Source organism: the organism of the source record quoted next, unplaced genomic scaffold (genome assembly GCF_019419815.1).
Source record: "Pyrus x bretschneideri cultivar Hongxiangsu unplaced genomic scaffold, Pyrus_bretschneideri_v1 Contig19, whole genome shotgun sequence".
In the NCBI taxonomy this organism is placed as follows: Eukaryota; Viridiplantae; Streptophyta; class Magnoliopsida; order Rosales; family Rosaceae; genus Pyrus; species Pyrus x bretschneideri.
Window position 1 is genome coordinate 6,702,597 of NW_025999490.1, and position 11,777 is coordinate 6,714,373.

At 38.0% G+C, this 11,777-nt stretch overlaps 1 protein-coding gene across 1 annotated transcript; it reads right to left on the reverse strand.

The window, feature by feature from the left end:
• Positions 1 to 4,510: 4,510 nt before the first annotated feature.
• Positions 4,511 to 9,095, reverse strand: LOC103947241 (pyrophosphate--fructose 6-phosphate 1-phosphotransferase subunit beta). The gene is made up of 16 exons (XM_009358189.3): positions 8,789 to 9,095; positions 8,444 to 8,605; positions 8,229 to 8,350; positions 7,950 to 8,003; positions 7,758 to 7,864; positions 7,505 to 7,610; positions 7,185 to 7,248; positions 7,005 to 7,093; positions 6,632 to 6,763; positions 6,305 to 6,475; positions 6,101 to 6,216; positions 5,770 to 5,881; positions 5,519 to 5,603; positions 5,216 to 5,260; positions 5,040 to 5,108; positions 4,511 to 4,834 (listed from the first exon to the last, which is right to left on the reverse strand). The coding sequence occupies exons 1-16, from the start codon at positions 8,985 to 8,987 to the stop codon at positions 4,758 to 4,760; spliced, it is 1,710 nt and encodes a 569-aa protein (XP_009356464.2). The 5' UTR covers positions 8,988 to 9,095; the 3' UTR covers positions 4,511 to 4,757.
• Between the last annotated feature and the right edge of the window lie 2,682 nt (positions 9,096 to 11,777).

Below are 11,777 nucleotides of genomic sequence, written 5' to 3' on the forward strand. Positions count from 1 at the left end.
TTACGACTTGGCAATTTAAGTTCCTATAACTTTTATTCTTTCCAATTGTTTTTTATTGCACCATCTGCAGATTCTGCACAACTTCATTGGTCAACATGCACGCTTCTAGGTGATTCTTTTTTTTTTTTTGGTTGGCCGATGCGTTTTGGGCTTATTTTGATGTGATGGTTAACGATTATATTTCTATTTTTGTGTAAAATTTTAAATCTCCATTTATTTGGCTTGAAAGTGAAATGATATTGCACTATGGCTGAAATTGGATAATATGATTAGGGTTGAAAGGCAAAAGGACATGAAAAGAAAACTACAATATTGTGTCACAATGTTATCTTAGTTGTGGAATGGCAGCATCTTGCACGTGGTATGTGAGAGAATAGCAACCCATACTCGATTTTACCTTCTTACAATTACCTATCAACCTTTATATGTACTATGCATGTCTTTAGTATAATAATAGATAATAGAGACGAATATGTGGTGCTATTTTTTTACACACGTTTTTATGAGATTCATTTAATAATGTATTTTAATAATCCGAGATGTCTATCCTTTAGGTCTTCCATGATCAAGTTTATAAAAAAACATCTAAATCTGAAACCATGTGATTGTTGGATTAAGAGTTTAGGGTTTCTTTACCGTATTCATCTATTTTCTTCACTGTAAACAAATGCATTAATAGTTTTCGATTTGTCTAATTTTTTGCAAGAATGATTTATGAATGATGTTCTAAAAGATAGACGATTCGGTCGTTAAAATACATTACAAAATGAACCCCGCAACAATATGTGTAAAAAATGTAGTACCACGGATCCATCCCCACATATAATAAGGAGAAAAAGTTCAGAATGAGATAAAATGAAAGTAAAATTAAACTATATAATGCCCTTGATTTTTAAAACAAATACTAAACTCTTGTCATTTAAAGGCTATATAGCCCTTGAGCACTCTTTCTCTTAAAATATAGTATAGAGTACAAGAATTTTGATTACTTATTCTAATAGAGCTAGGCGTTTGGCTGACTATATACATATGCTATTATATATGTCTTGAATATTTTGTGTGGGTGCTTTCCTCCTGTTTGCAATTTTTGTGAGTTGAAGTTGAGAGACAAGACATGGCAACGAGAGCTCGGGGGGAGCAGGAAGAGCGTGAAGTGGCAGAAGAAGGGACACATGATGCTTTGCCACGTAATGTCGATAATGAAGTCAACGGTAATGGTGAAAGTTCTGAAGACGACGATGAAGCTGATCCAAAAGCCGATTGAACGAATACTCGAGGAAAAAGCAGAGCTTCAGCGAGGAGAAAACCCTAATTTGCTCCTTCTAAACTACTTGTTTAGTGGGAAAAAGAAGATTGGACGATGACGTGGCGTTTAAAATTTAACCAGGGCAGAGGTGAAACCAAGACTTCTAAGAACTTCATCAATGGCACTGTTAGGAATCAATCGCTGCATCTCAAAAGTTGTATTGATGCCTTCGTAGTTCATAAATTCTCTAAAATCGACGGACGAGAACGACTGATACGGCAAAGGAAAAATATGGGGTGGGTTGGCAAATATCCAAAATGTCTACGCATCGATGGAGAATTTTCTTATACATTGTGGTCCTTATGCAAAAAGTCACTATTCTCTTCAGACGCAAGGGAAGACAAAGATGTCAACGATGCTGGAAGAAATATCGAATTGTTTTCCCAAGGTTAAATGAAATTTCACAAGCAAGGGATAAATGAGTGATTCTACAAGGATTATATCTTGGTTACGAGAGAACTTTTATCGGCTTTTGTTCACGAGAAAAACTCGCTTGCATCTATAGTGCAACTGTAATGATGTCACAAGTTAACCCTTCACGGTGTTAGAAACAGAAACATGCAGCAGAGTGATCTCTAGGAGAGAAATTTGTTTATAACGAGGACGTCATTACAATAGTATTCCAAATTAAACAATTGTTGAACATGAAATGTTAAAAACATAGTATTCTAAAATTACTCAAACTTTTTTTCTATTGATAAATGATCTAATAATAGAAGAGCCGAGGAGTTAATCTCGTCTTGTCTCGCCTCGCCTCTAGCAAACCAATGTTGCGAAGTCATTCTTTTGGCGCTCGTCAGGCTCGACCTGCACAAGGAGAATGAACTATACATGTCCATGGCAGAACAGAAGCAAAACAGCTTTGATCATATTGTCTATAATTATCTAAAACCCCATTACAAGTAAACGTACGGACCTTCGCACCAGCTAATTGTAAACCAAAAGTAGACACCAGAGCATCCAACTCTCTGGGACTCCAGCTCCCATCCTTCACAAATTCGATTTCCTGCAATAGTTAACGCTGACTTAATTGAAAGTTTCAAAAGCGACTACTTTATTACGTTTGGTATACTGAAACAGCAGCATAAAGTAAAACAAGACCAACTGCAGGGCAAAATATTCAAAACCATCATAAAACATGGACTTACAAATCTATCTGAAAAGGGAATTACTGAGCGGAATACGTGAATTCGCAGATCTCCTTCTTCACCCCCAATTTCCTTCTCTTCTCTGGGCGAGCTAGCATTACTTGCCAATGAATTTGACTGACATAGTTCACAAGGACAGATGGCGCTATTAAGCATATTTTGATTCAAAAACCCACAATTAATGATATAGGGCCAAAAAAACGCAGCATAAATATAACCCAAATGTGATAGAACTGAGGAAACACTGACAGAACCAACCAATAAGAGAAATATGGTAGGAACACTTATAAATCACCACCACTTTCTTTTATTAGTCCAAGATCAGAAGCAATATTTGCAATTAGCTGTGCAGCGTCACGTGTCCCAGGAATTTGAATCTTGATTGAAACCTATACCCAGTGAAGCTCGTGTCAATTAGCTGTGCATTTGCCAATATAAGCATGCATAAATTTCTTGTTCTTCAGCATAATACGCCAACTAATTATAGTTAATTAGTTAATTAATTGACGATAAAAATAGCATAATCTCTAACATAACCAACAACAAAACGCCCCAATCACTCTTATTCTTGAGCATTCATAAAAATAAATAATGCAAACCATTTACCACGAAAAATCTTGTAATTTTAGAAAGGTTGACGGAGAGAGGGTTACTTATGGTGGCAGAGCGGCGAGGAGGAAATGGAAGGTCAGGTGAGATCGCGCGCGGAGGAGGATTAGGGCTTAGGGTTTGACTGAGGGGGGCGGAGGATCGCCATGTTCGAGCAGTTCTCAGCCCTCGTCCAAAAATTGTCATTGCTTCTGGTACGTACTACGTACTGTTGAATTCCAAAGAGTGCAGAAGTATGAGAGAATGATCCTTTTATTCATTGACTCCAAAGTTTGGCTTAATTAGCATACAAGAAACAAGTATAATCAGAAAAAAATTCCACGTCTAACAACCCTAGACTGTTGGGATTAGGTCAAACACTATGTATTTTCTCCGACAAATAAGGATTATTTAGCTAATTAACTAAATGAATTAAATAAAACTAATAGATAACTATCCAACAAGTACCACAAGGTTTGGAATTCTCCTAAAGATTAGGTCAAAAACCAAGAACCATAAAGCCACACAGTAGAGGATCTGGTTGGGACCTGGCACCCTCAGAGGGTTCTGAATCCTCGATCATCACCATTCATCACGCACTGTCGTCCTTCGATGCTTACGACTTGGGAATTTGAATTCCTTTAACTTGTATTCTTTCCAATTGCTTTTTTATTGCACCACCACAACTTCATTTGTCAACATGCATGCTTCTAGGTGATCTATTTTTGGGGTTATTTATTTATAAATATTTTCCTTTTGATTGGCCAATGCGTTTTGGGTTTAGTTTGATGCGATGGTTAACAACTATATTTCCATTTTCGTGTAAAACTTTAAATTGCAATTTATTTGGCTTGAAAGTGAAATGATATTGCAAAATGCCTGAAATTGGGATTTTTTTTTTTTTTTGTTGTTGTTGTTGTTGTTGTTGAGTTTTTCATTGCTGTATAAACCAGAGCACAAAGAGTTTGTGAAAGCCTCCAAGAAAGAAGGAAAAAGAGCGCTTGAACATCTTGCTCGCCAATTACAATCAATTATCATTCTCCAAATCAATTTCAAGGAATGAAGATAACCAAATGATTCCTCCTCCATTCTTGTATTAAATCCTCCCATCACTAGGTCTGCCAACGCGTGAGTCACCATGTTGCCTTTGCGTTGCTGCCACCTATAGGAGAAAAGACTAAACCTACTCTTCAAGTCATCAATCTCTTCTAAAATACTGTCATCCCTATCGAAACTCATTATATTTTGGTTTTTTTTGAGCTTTGCTTTATTTTAGTTGCACAAACGATCCTCATTGAATATCAATAGTTGATGCGATATCCATGGTTGTTGGATCGAGAATAGTGAAGGAAAGTGATTTCTCACATACCTATTTATTTCTAGCCGTCAAATTGAGTAAATTCGGCCAAAAAAACCAACAAAATTAAACAAGTGTATTTCCATGATATATCCTTGGCCACACATTCGATGCAGAGAAATGTAGCTGCGGAATTTTCTTCAAGGCAAAAAAATGGGGTGGGTTGACAAATACCCAAAATGTTTTACACACTTTGATGCAGAATTTTCTTCTACATTGTCGTCCTTGAGCATAAAGTCACTATTCTACTCAAACGCAAGAGAACACAAAGATGTCAACGATGCTGAACGAAATATCAAATTGTTTTCTCAAGGTCATAAGAAATTTCACAAGCAAGGGATACACTGAAACTCTAAGCTTAAACAGAAACTCCGAGTTCCAGGAGTAGTGTGTGGCTGAGAGCGTTGGATGCTTGGCCATGAAATTGAACGGGACCTGCAACGGAAAAAATTTCAGATGAGTTACGGAGAAATGTAGCTGCAGTTAAAATGGAAATCACAATATCGACTCATGGCTAACAGTAATCGCTGATAGTTTTGTTGGACTCGGAAAAACCAGGCCAACCATGACGGTGGAGAAAACCAAGACTGAGAAAAGAAAACCTCATGAAGTTCATAAAATATTGGTATTCATAACCCACCAGGACTGATGTAACGGTTGTTGATAGCCCAGTCGTTCCTCAGGGATGCAAATTTCTTGAATGGTGCACCTGAAAATCCGACATAAGTCAAGAGTTGAGTGTGATCTTTACAACATAATGCTTGAATCACACTATGCCGAAAACAGAAACATGAATACTCTCGAGAAATCTTTTACCTTCAAGTTCTACCATTGCCTTCTTGATGACAGGCTTGAACTTACCTGGAAAACAAATTCAACAATCAGAAAATCTCCAATAATTTAGAAGGAATCAGATCGCCAAGATACATCCAAGTATGTCTTATATAAGATCGTAAAGTACTCTTTCCTAAGGAAAACTTTTGAAAAACACAGAAGGCAATTTATCAGTTTAAAGATAATTGTCATTATTTTTGGAGAGACAATGATCTGATGGTATGCCTAGGACCCGGGAAATGAACATACAGCTACATAAAAACAATAACGAAAGATTCACCATACCATGTCTCCTTTCCACGTCCATTAATGAAGTCAATGCTGTTCCACCAACCGTCCATTCTTCCACAGGGGCATCCAAATTCCCAACCTGGATCCACGTCACGAAAAATTACATGCATAAAAAGACTTAATAGTAAGAAATAATACAACTATGACGATGGAATATGGAACCAACAGCAACTAATACAAGCCTAAATAAGAAAAAATATATTTTGGCACACTGAATAAATGAGATATAGGATAGAGGTACAAACTGATGATATCAACCCAGTTTTTCCACTGTGAAGGAGAGCTCCAGCGGCATAACCCAATGCATAGCAGTAGGTAGAATCAAAGTTGGTTGGTAAACCACATCTTCCTTCATACCTACAAAAAAAAAAAAAATGACAACATGTGAACAAAATTAGGGATGCAAACATTAAGCAATATCTCCGATACACAACCACTAAACCTGTATCCTGATCAATCCATGCCAGCGAGCAAATCAGTTACCCTCAAAGCCCCAACACATGGGATGCACTTATTCTTAATCATTGAAACCACATTTACCCAAAGGATTATGTCATTAAGTTAAAAATTAAGTACCCGAAAAAGTGAGATTGTCCCTGGAACTGGCCATTATATGAACCTTCCTGCTTCCTCTTCTCCAAGTCTGTCTCAACCATTTGAATAAGCATCTTCTCTGTTTCTATTTTGGCAACCTAGTGGTAAAAATAAATATTAGCATGCATGATGTGCCCAGAAAATCCCAGGACGGATTTAAGTCAAATTGGAAAATGAAAAATTTACCTGAACATTTCCATGAGGATCTCTTTCAAGCATCAACTGCTCTTGGATTGCTTCAGGTAGGAAATCAAAAAGCTCTAGAGATTGGCTTGTAAGTTTCTTCTTCCACAGCCCATCTTCATCTACAACCTCATGGGCCAGAATTTCATTCAATTCAGCAATAAGTTGCTGCACCTGCAAATGGCAAGGTTACAAACATTATATGTTAGTCAATGCAGTTATTTGAGTGTGCCTCTGTGTGGAACAGTAGCACACTTGCTTTCCAAGTAAACAAAGGAATAAGGAGAAAGAAGGGTTTAAAGTTGTTATATTTAAGATCTAGGATACTACCTCGGGAATGAAATCAATTAGACCCTCAGGGATAAGTATGACACCATAGTTATAACCAAGGTCAGCACGCTTCAAGATTACATTCACAATGTGGTCAGTGACATTTTTCAGTGTCAGCTTCTTTGCAGCAACCTGAAGAAAGATATAAGTCAGATGCATTCGGCAAAATGGATATCTTTTGGTTGCACCAATAAATTACTTTGCACCATATTGCTTTCCACAAGAATACATGATGAACATTAGAAAGTAAGTGTCGATCAGTTGTGATAGAGACACCAATTCTTATTGCGTTAATATTCCCACAACACCAATTTAATTAATAAAAAAAGCAATGTGAGCAAATTGAATATGATGAAAAATATAACTGAAGTACCTCTTCTCCAATAATTGTAATGTTTGGATGAGTTTGCAAAGCACATTCTAATGTAATGTGTGAAGCCGCACGCCCCATAAGTCGTACAACTGCAGACAGATACACAAAATTATATTTTACAACGCAAACATAAGATTGAAAAATTTTAAAATGCATCTAGTAGAAATTTGATTTACTTACAATGATAATATTTTCCAGTTGACCGGGCATCTGTCATGACATTGCCAATCATTTCTGCATATATCTGCATAAAGTTTTTAACAGCCTATTACAACTATGCTAGAAGAGTGAATGTTAGCTAAATGTATCAAGTAAGGTGTCTAAATGTTCATTGAACTCCTGTGATCAGGAAGAATTTACACATGATACTTTAGGTATAGGAATTAAAGGTGCTTTCATGTTTGATGGGAAGATGAAAATTAATAACAATACAACATGGACCTGTACAATTTGAGTTATTAATAGTGCCAAGAGAAAAAAAGAAATATGGTTATAGTCACCTTGCAAGCAGTGTCAAATCCAAAACTTATGGGGACCTCTTTGCATTTCAAGTCACCGTCAATGGTTTTGGGGCAACCTATCACATGAGTTTTCAAGTTCTTCACCCTGGTTTAACAGATAAAGAAAAAAATTACAAAACCCGAGAAACAATTATATCAAAACAAAAAGTAACCTACTCTCATAATTGCATCAAAGGGCACCACGTTTGGAATGGCAAGTAAAATTATTCCAAAGAACTTCGTCACAACATACCTGAAGTTTTCAGCAAGGAGGCAGGCATTTGTGTTTGAGTCATCTCCACCGATAACAACAAGCCCATCCAAATCAAGCTTCACAGCTGTTTCTTGTGCTTGTTTAAACTACAATACATATCCATTTAAAATGGTTAGTTGGTTAGATAAACATACTTAACATGAATATCTTCACAAAGGAAACAAGAGCCACCTGCTCTGGAGATTCAATCTTGTCCCTTCCACTGCGAATCATATCGAAACCACCCTGATAAGACGAAAATACAAGCAACACGTCAATTATCTTCTAGCCAAAATGAACCTACAAGTAAAACAGATGCATATATGTAGCGAAGTATGTGCTGTATATATTGCTTTCAAGAATTTAAACATAGACACGCACATATCCCCGTGCCAGATAATCGATCCTTACAACAATTAACTTGAGGTAAAAGCTTCACACAAGGTAAAAATTCACATTCAAAACACTAACCTGATTTCTGTATGGATAAATATACTCGGGGGTAAGTTCGATGTATTTGTTTTTCATTATCCCAGCAGGCCCGCCCCTAAAACCATACATTGTGCTTCCTTTGGCGCGGTCTTGCAAGTAATCTAACACCAAAACACGGATCGAAATCAACCAAAATTCGAAAAGAAAAACAAAGTTTACGAAACATATAACAAATTGATAATTAAGACCCTCACCGAAAATTCCAGATATCACATTGTGTCCTCCGGGCGCTTGGCCTCCAGATAAAACAACACCGATCTTCAACTTCTGCTCCGGTAGACCCGAATCGGAATCGCTTGGCTCCAACAGTGCAGATGGCTGACCGAAAACATTAGGAAACAACTTCGCGATCTCCTCTGAGAAACCGAAACGAGAGACGATCAAATACGGAGTAGAAAATCCAAAAAGCACAAATTCTACAGTCTGATCGCTAAACCTAATCGACAAAAATTGAACTTCAAAATTTCTCCGAGATCAAACGCTAGAAAAACGCATGGATCCGAGCAAAGCGGAAGAAGAAGAAAGAATAATAAGCTGACCAGGATTGCCGGCGGCGGAGCTAGCGGGACCGTCGACAACCTTGAAGGGCTTTTTGAGCACGGAAGGGAGAGGAAGTACATGGTCGATACGACTGGCCTGGACCTCGCTGTAGACGGAGACGAATCGGCCGGTGACAGGTGCTGGAACTAACTCAGCACCGGCAGCACCGCCGTTAGCAATCAGTGATGGTGGAGCCATTGAAACCTAACACGCACAGACAGTGTCTCCGAGATCTTCGAGTGTTTTAGGTGGGACTGCGAACGGAGAGTGAAATCTATCGAATCGCATTTGACTCCCGACAGTGAGTGTGGGCGTTTAAACGAGGAGTGGAGAAGGGTAGGAACGTCATTGGACTCTCCGCCCTGGAGCGGAATGTTAGGTGGCCCATTGGATGCGAAGGTATTCTGGAAATTGGACGGACAAGATTTGGCGATGTGGTGCTGTATGGTCTGTTTTGGTGGTATAAACCGCAGCGGATGTTGGTGGCGGGTTTTGCGTAGGTAGACACCTAACCTTCCCGTAGTTGGTGGGCGCCAGAAATCTAGACGCGATTTGGCATATTCCGGAATCGCGGATCTTTCGTTTGCGTTCGAAACAAGGGTGTTTGGTGACAAGATTTGATTGGCAATTGGGTATCAAACTATTAGGCCCAATTGTTTGGGCCAATATTTGAGTTTCAAAACCATACAAAACCCAAAATTAGTGGTTTGAGTCATAATTTTGTGTCCCCTCAATGCAGGCGTGCTACATGAGAATCCAGCTAGTTTTTTACATCCAGGTGAATAAGGTATTTCTTTCACCTTACTATATTTTAGATTCAAATATTATCCTATTCATTCAGTGTAAAGTAAAAAATTGTTTGTAATCAGAACTTGATGGTTTTTCAAGTGAAGTTGAATTCTCTCTCCTCCTAATTCTCCTCCGTCTCATCTCCTTCTATTTAAAAGGTCAATTAGGAGCTCGTACGAAGAAAATCTAACAAAATTTAGCAAAATTGAATGAACTAATAAGTTAAACTATAAGCCACTTCATCGAGTTGACGACTTTAGCTACCATGAGGCAGAAAAACAATAATTAAAGCTTCGTGTGCAGAGAAAACTGCTATTTATCAATTAAACTACAAAGCTCTTGTTTGACGGCTTTAGCCAGCATATCACTTTAATCTCAGGCTGCTATGCTTTTCTCTTTGCTTTATTAGTTACTAATGATCATTATCGCAACGCCGTTGACTCATTTTAACAACTTGATTGCTAGTAAATGATGCTTTTCTACATATGGATTAAATCTGATCATCCATATGAATCCAAACAATGTGTTAACAACGTAATTTAATTACCGCCTAAGGCTAATGACTGCCTAAGCCTCCCCCATGCAACTCAGTAATAATTTGGAGCCTCAAGGAACTTTCAGGGACACAAGGTTGTGTGCCCTTAAATAAATATCCATTGACAATAATAAAATTCCGATTTTGGCCAACATCACACTCCTCCATAATTTTGCTAAAGAACGGATCAAATTTATAATTTTTGGGAAGTAAATCAAAGCCAATTACTTCGTAAGATAAGGTATTGAGCAAACATAACCGACGGCTGAGTGCATCGGCAACTTTGTTTAGTGCTCTTGATTTATGCCGAAGAACAAATGTATATTCTTAGAGAAAGGATACCCATTTAGCATGCCGTGGATTAAGCTTTTTCTGAGCACTAAGAAAACGAACTTATGATCAGAGTTCAATACAAATTCTGCATGGATGAGGTAATGGCGCCATAACTTCAAAGCTTGTACAATAGCATAGAACTCAACATCATAAGTAGAATAACCCTTCTTTGCAGCTTTTAATTTCTCACTGAAAAAAGCAATAGGACGTCCCTTTTGACTAAGGACTGCACCAATGCCCACATGCGATGCGTCACAATCAACTTTGAAAACTTCCTCAAAATTGGGCAAAGCTAGAACCGGTGATTTAGTAAGCTTTCTTTTAACTAAGTTGAAATTTTCTTTAGCATATTTGGTCCATGAAAATTGACCAGACTTAATACAATCTGTCGACGGAGCAATAATGGAACTAAAGTTCTTGATAAAGTGTCGATAGAACGTGGCTAGTCCATGGAAACTCCGCATTTTAGTTATGTACTTGGGGATAGGCCAATTTACAGTTGCCTTGACTTTCACAGCATCAACTTTTATTTCTTCAGATGAAACAACGTACCCCAAAAAAACTACATTGTTGGTCATGAAAGAACATTTCTTGATGAAGGTGCTTGGATATGAGAATATCATCAAAATAAACAACTAGAAATTTCCCAATTAGAGGTCGTAATACCTGATTCATCAACCTCATGAAGGTGCTTGGAGCATTAGTTAAGCCGAACGGCATGATAAGCCATTCATAGAGCCCATCCTTCGTCTTGAAAGTCGTTTTCCATTCATCACCGGCTCGAATCCTTATTTGATGGCACCCACTATGGAGATCAATTTTTGAAAAAAACCTGTGCTCCATGAAGCATATCAAACATGTCGTCATGTCTTGGGATTGGAAATATGTATCTTACGATGATTTTGTTAATGGCCTAGGTGTCAGTGCACATCCTCCACGATCCATCTGTTTTTGGTGCGAGCAGTGCTGGAACAGCATAATGACTGATACTCTCCCGAATGTAACCTTTCTTCAATAGCTCTTCGACTTGGCGTCGAAGTTCAGTGTGTTCTCTTGGGTTCATTTTGTAGTGAGGTAGATTAGGCAAAGTGGCACCTGGCACCAAGTCAATGCGATGTTGGATTTCACGCATTGGTGGCAGCCTATCGGGTAATTCATCAGGGACAACATCCGCAAATTCTTCTAGTAAACCTTTTATGCCATCTGGAACTGGTACTCTTTTCTTTTCAAATACGCGTATGAATTCTTTCATACACAGAAGACTAACAAGAGCCTCTTTGCAAGGTGGTTCTTTTAATGGAGTCAAAATATATTTGACTTCTTTGAAATTA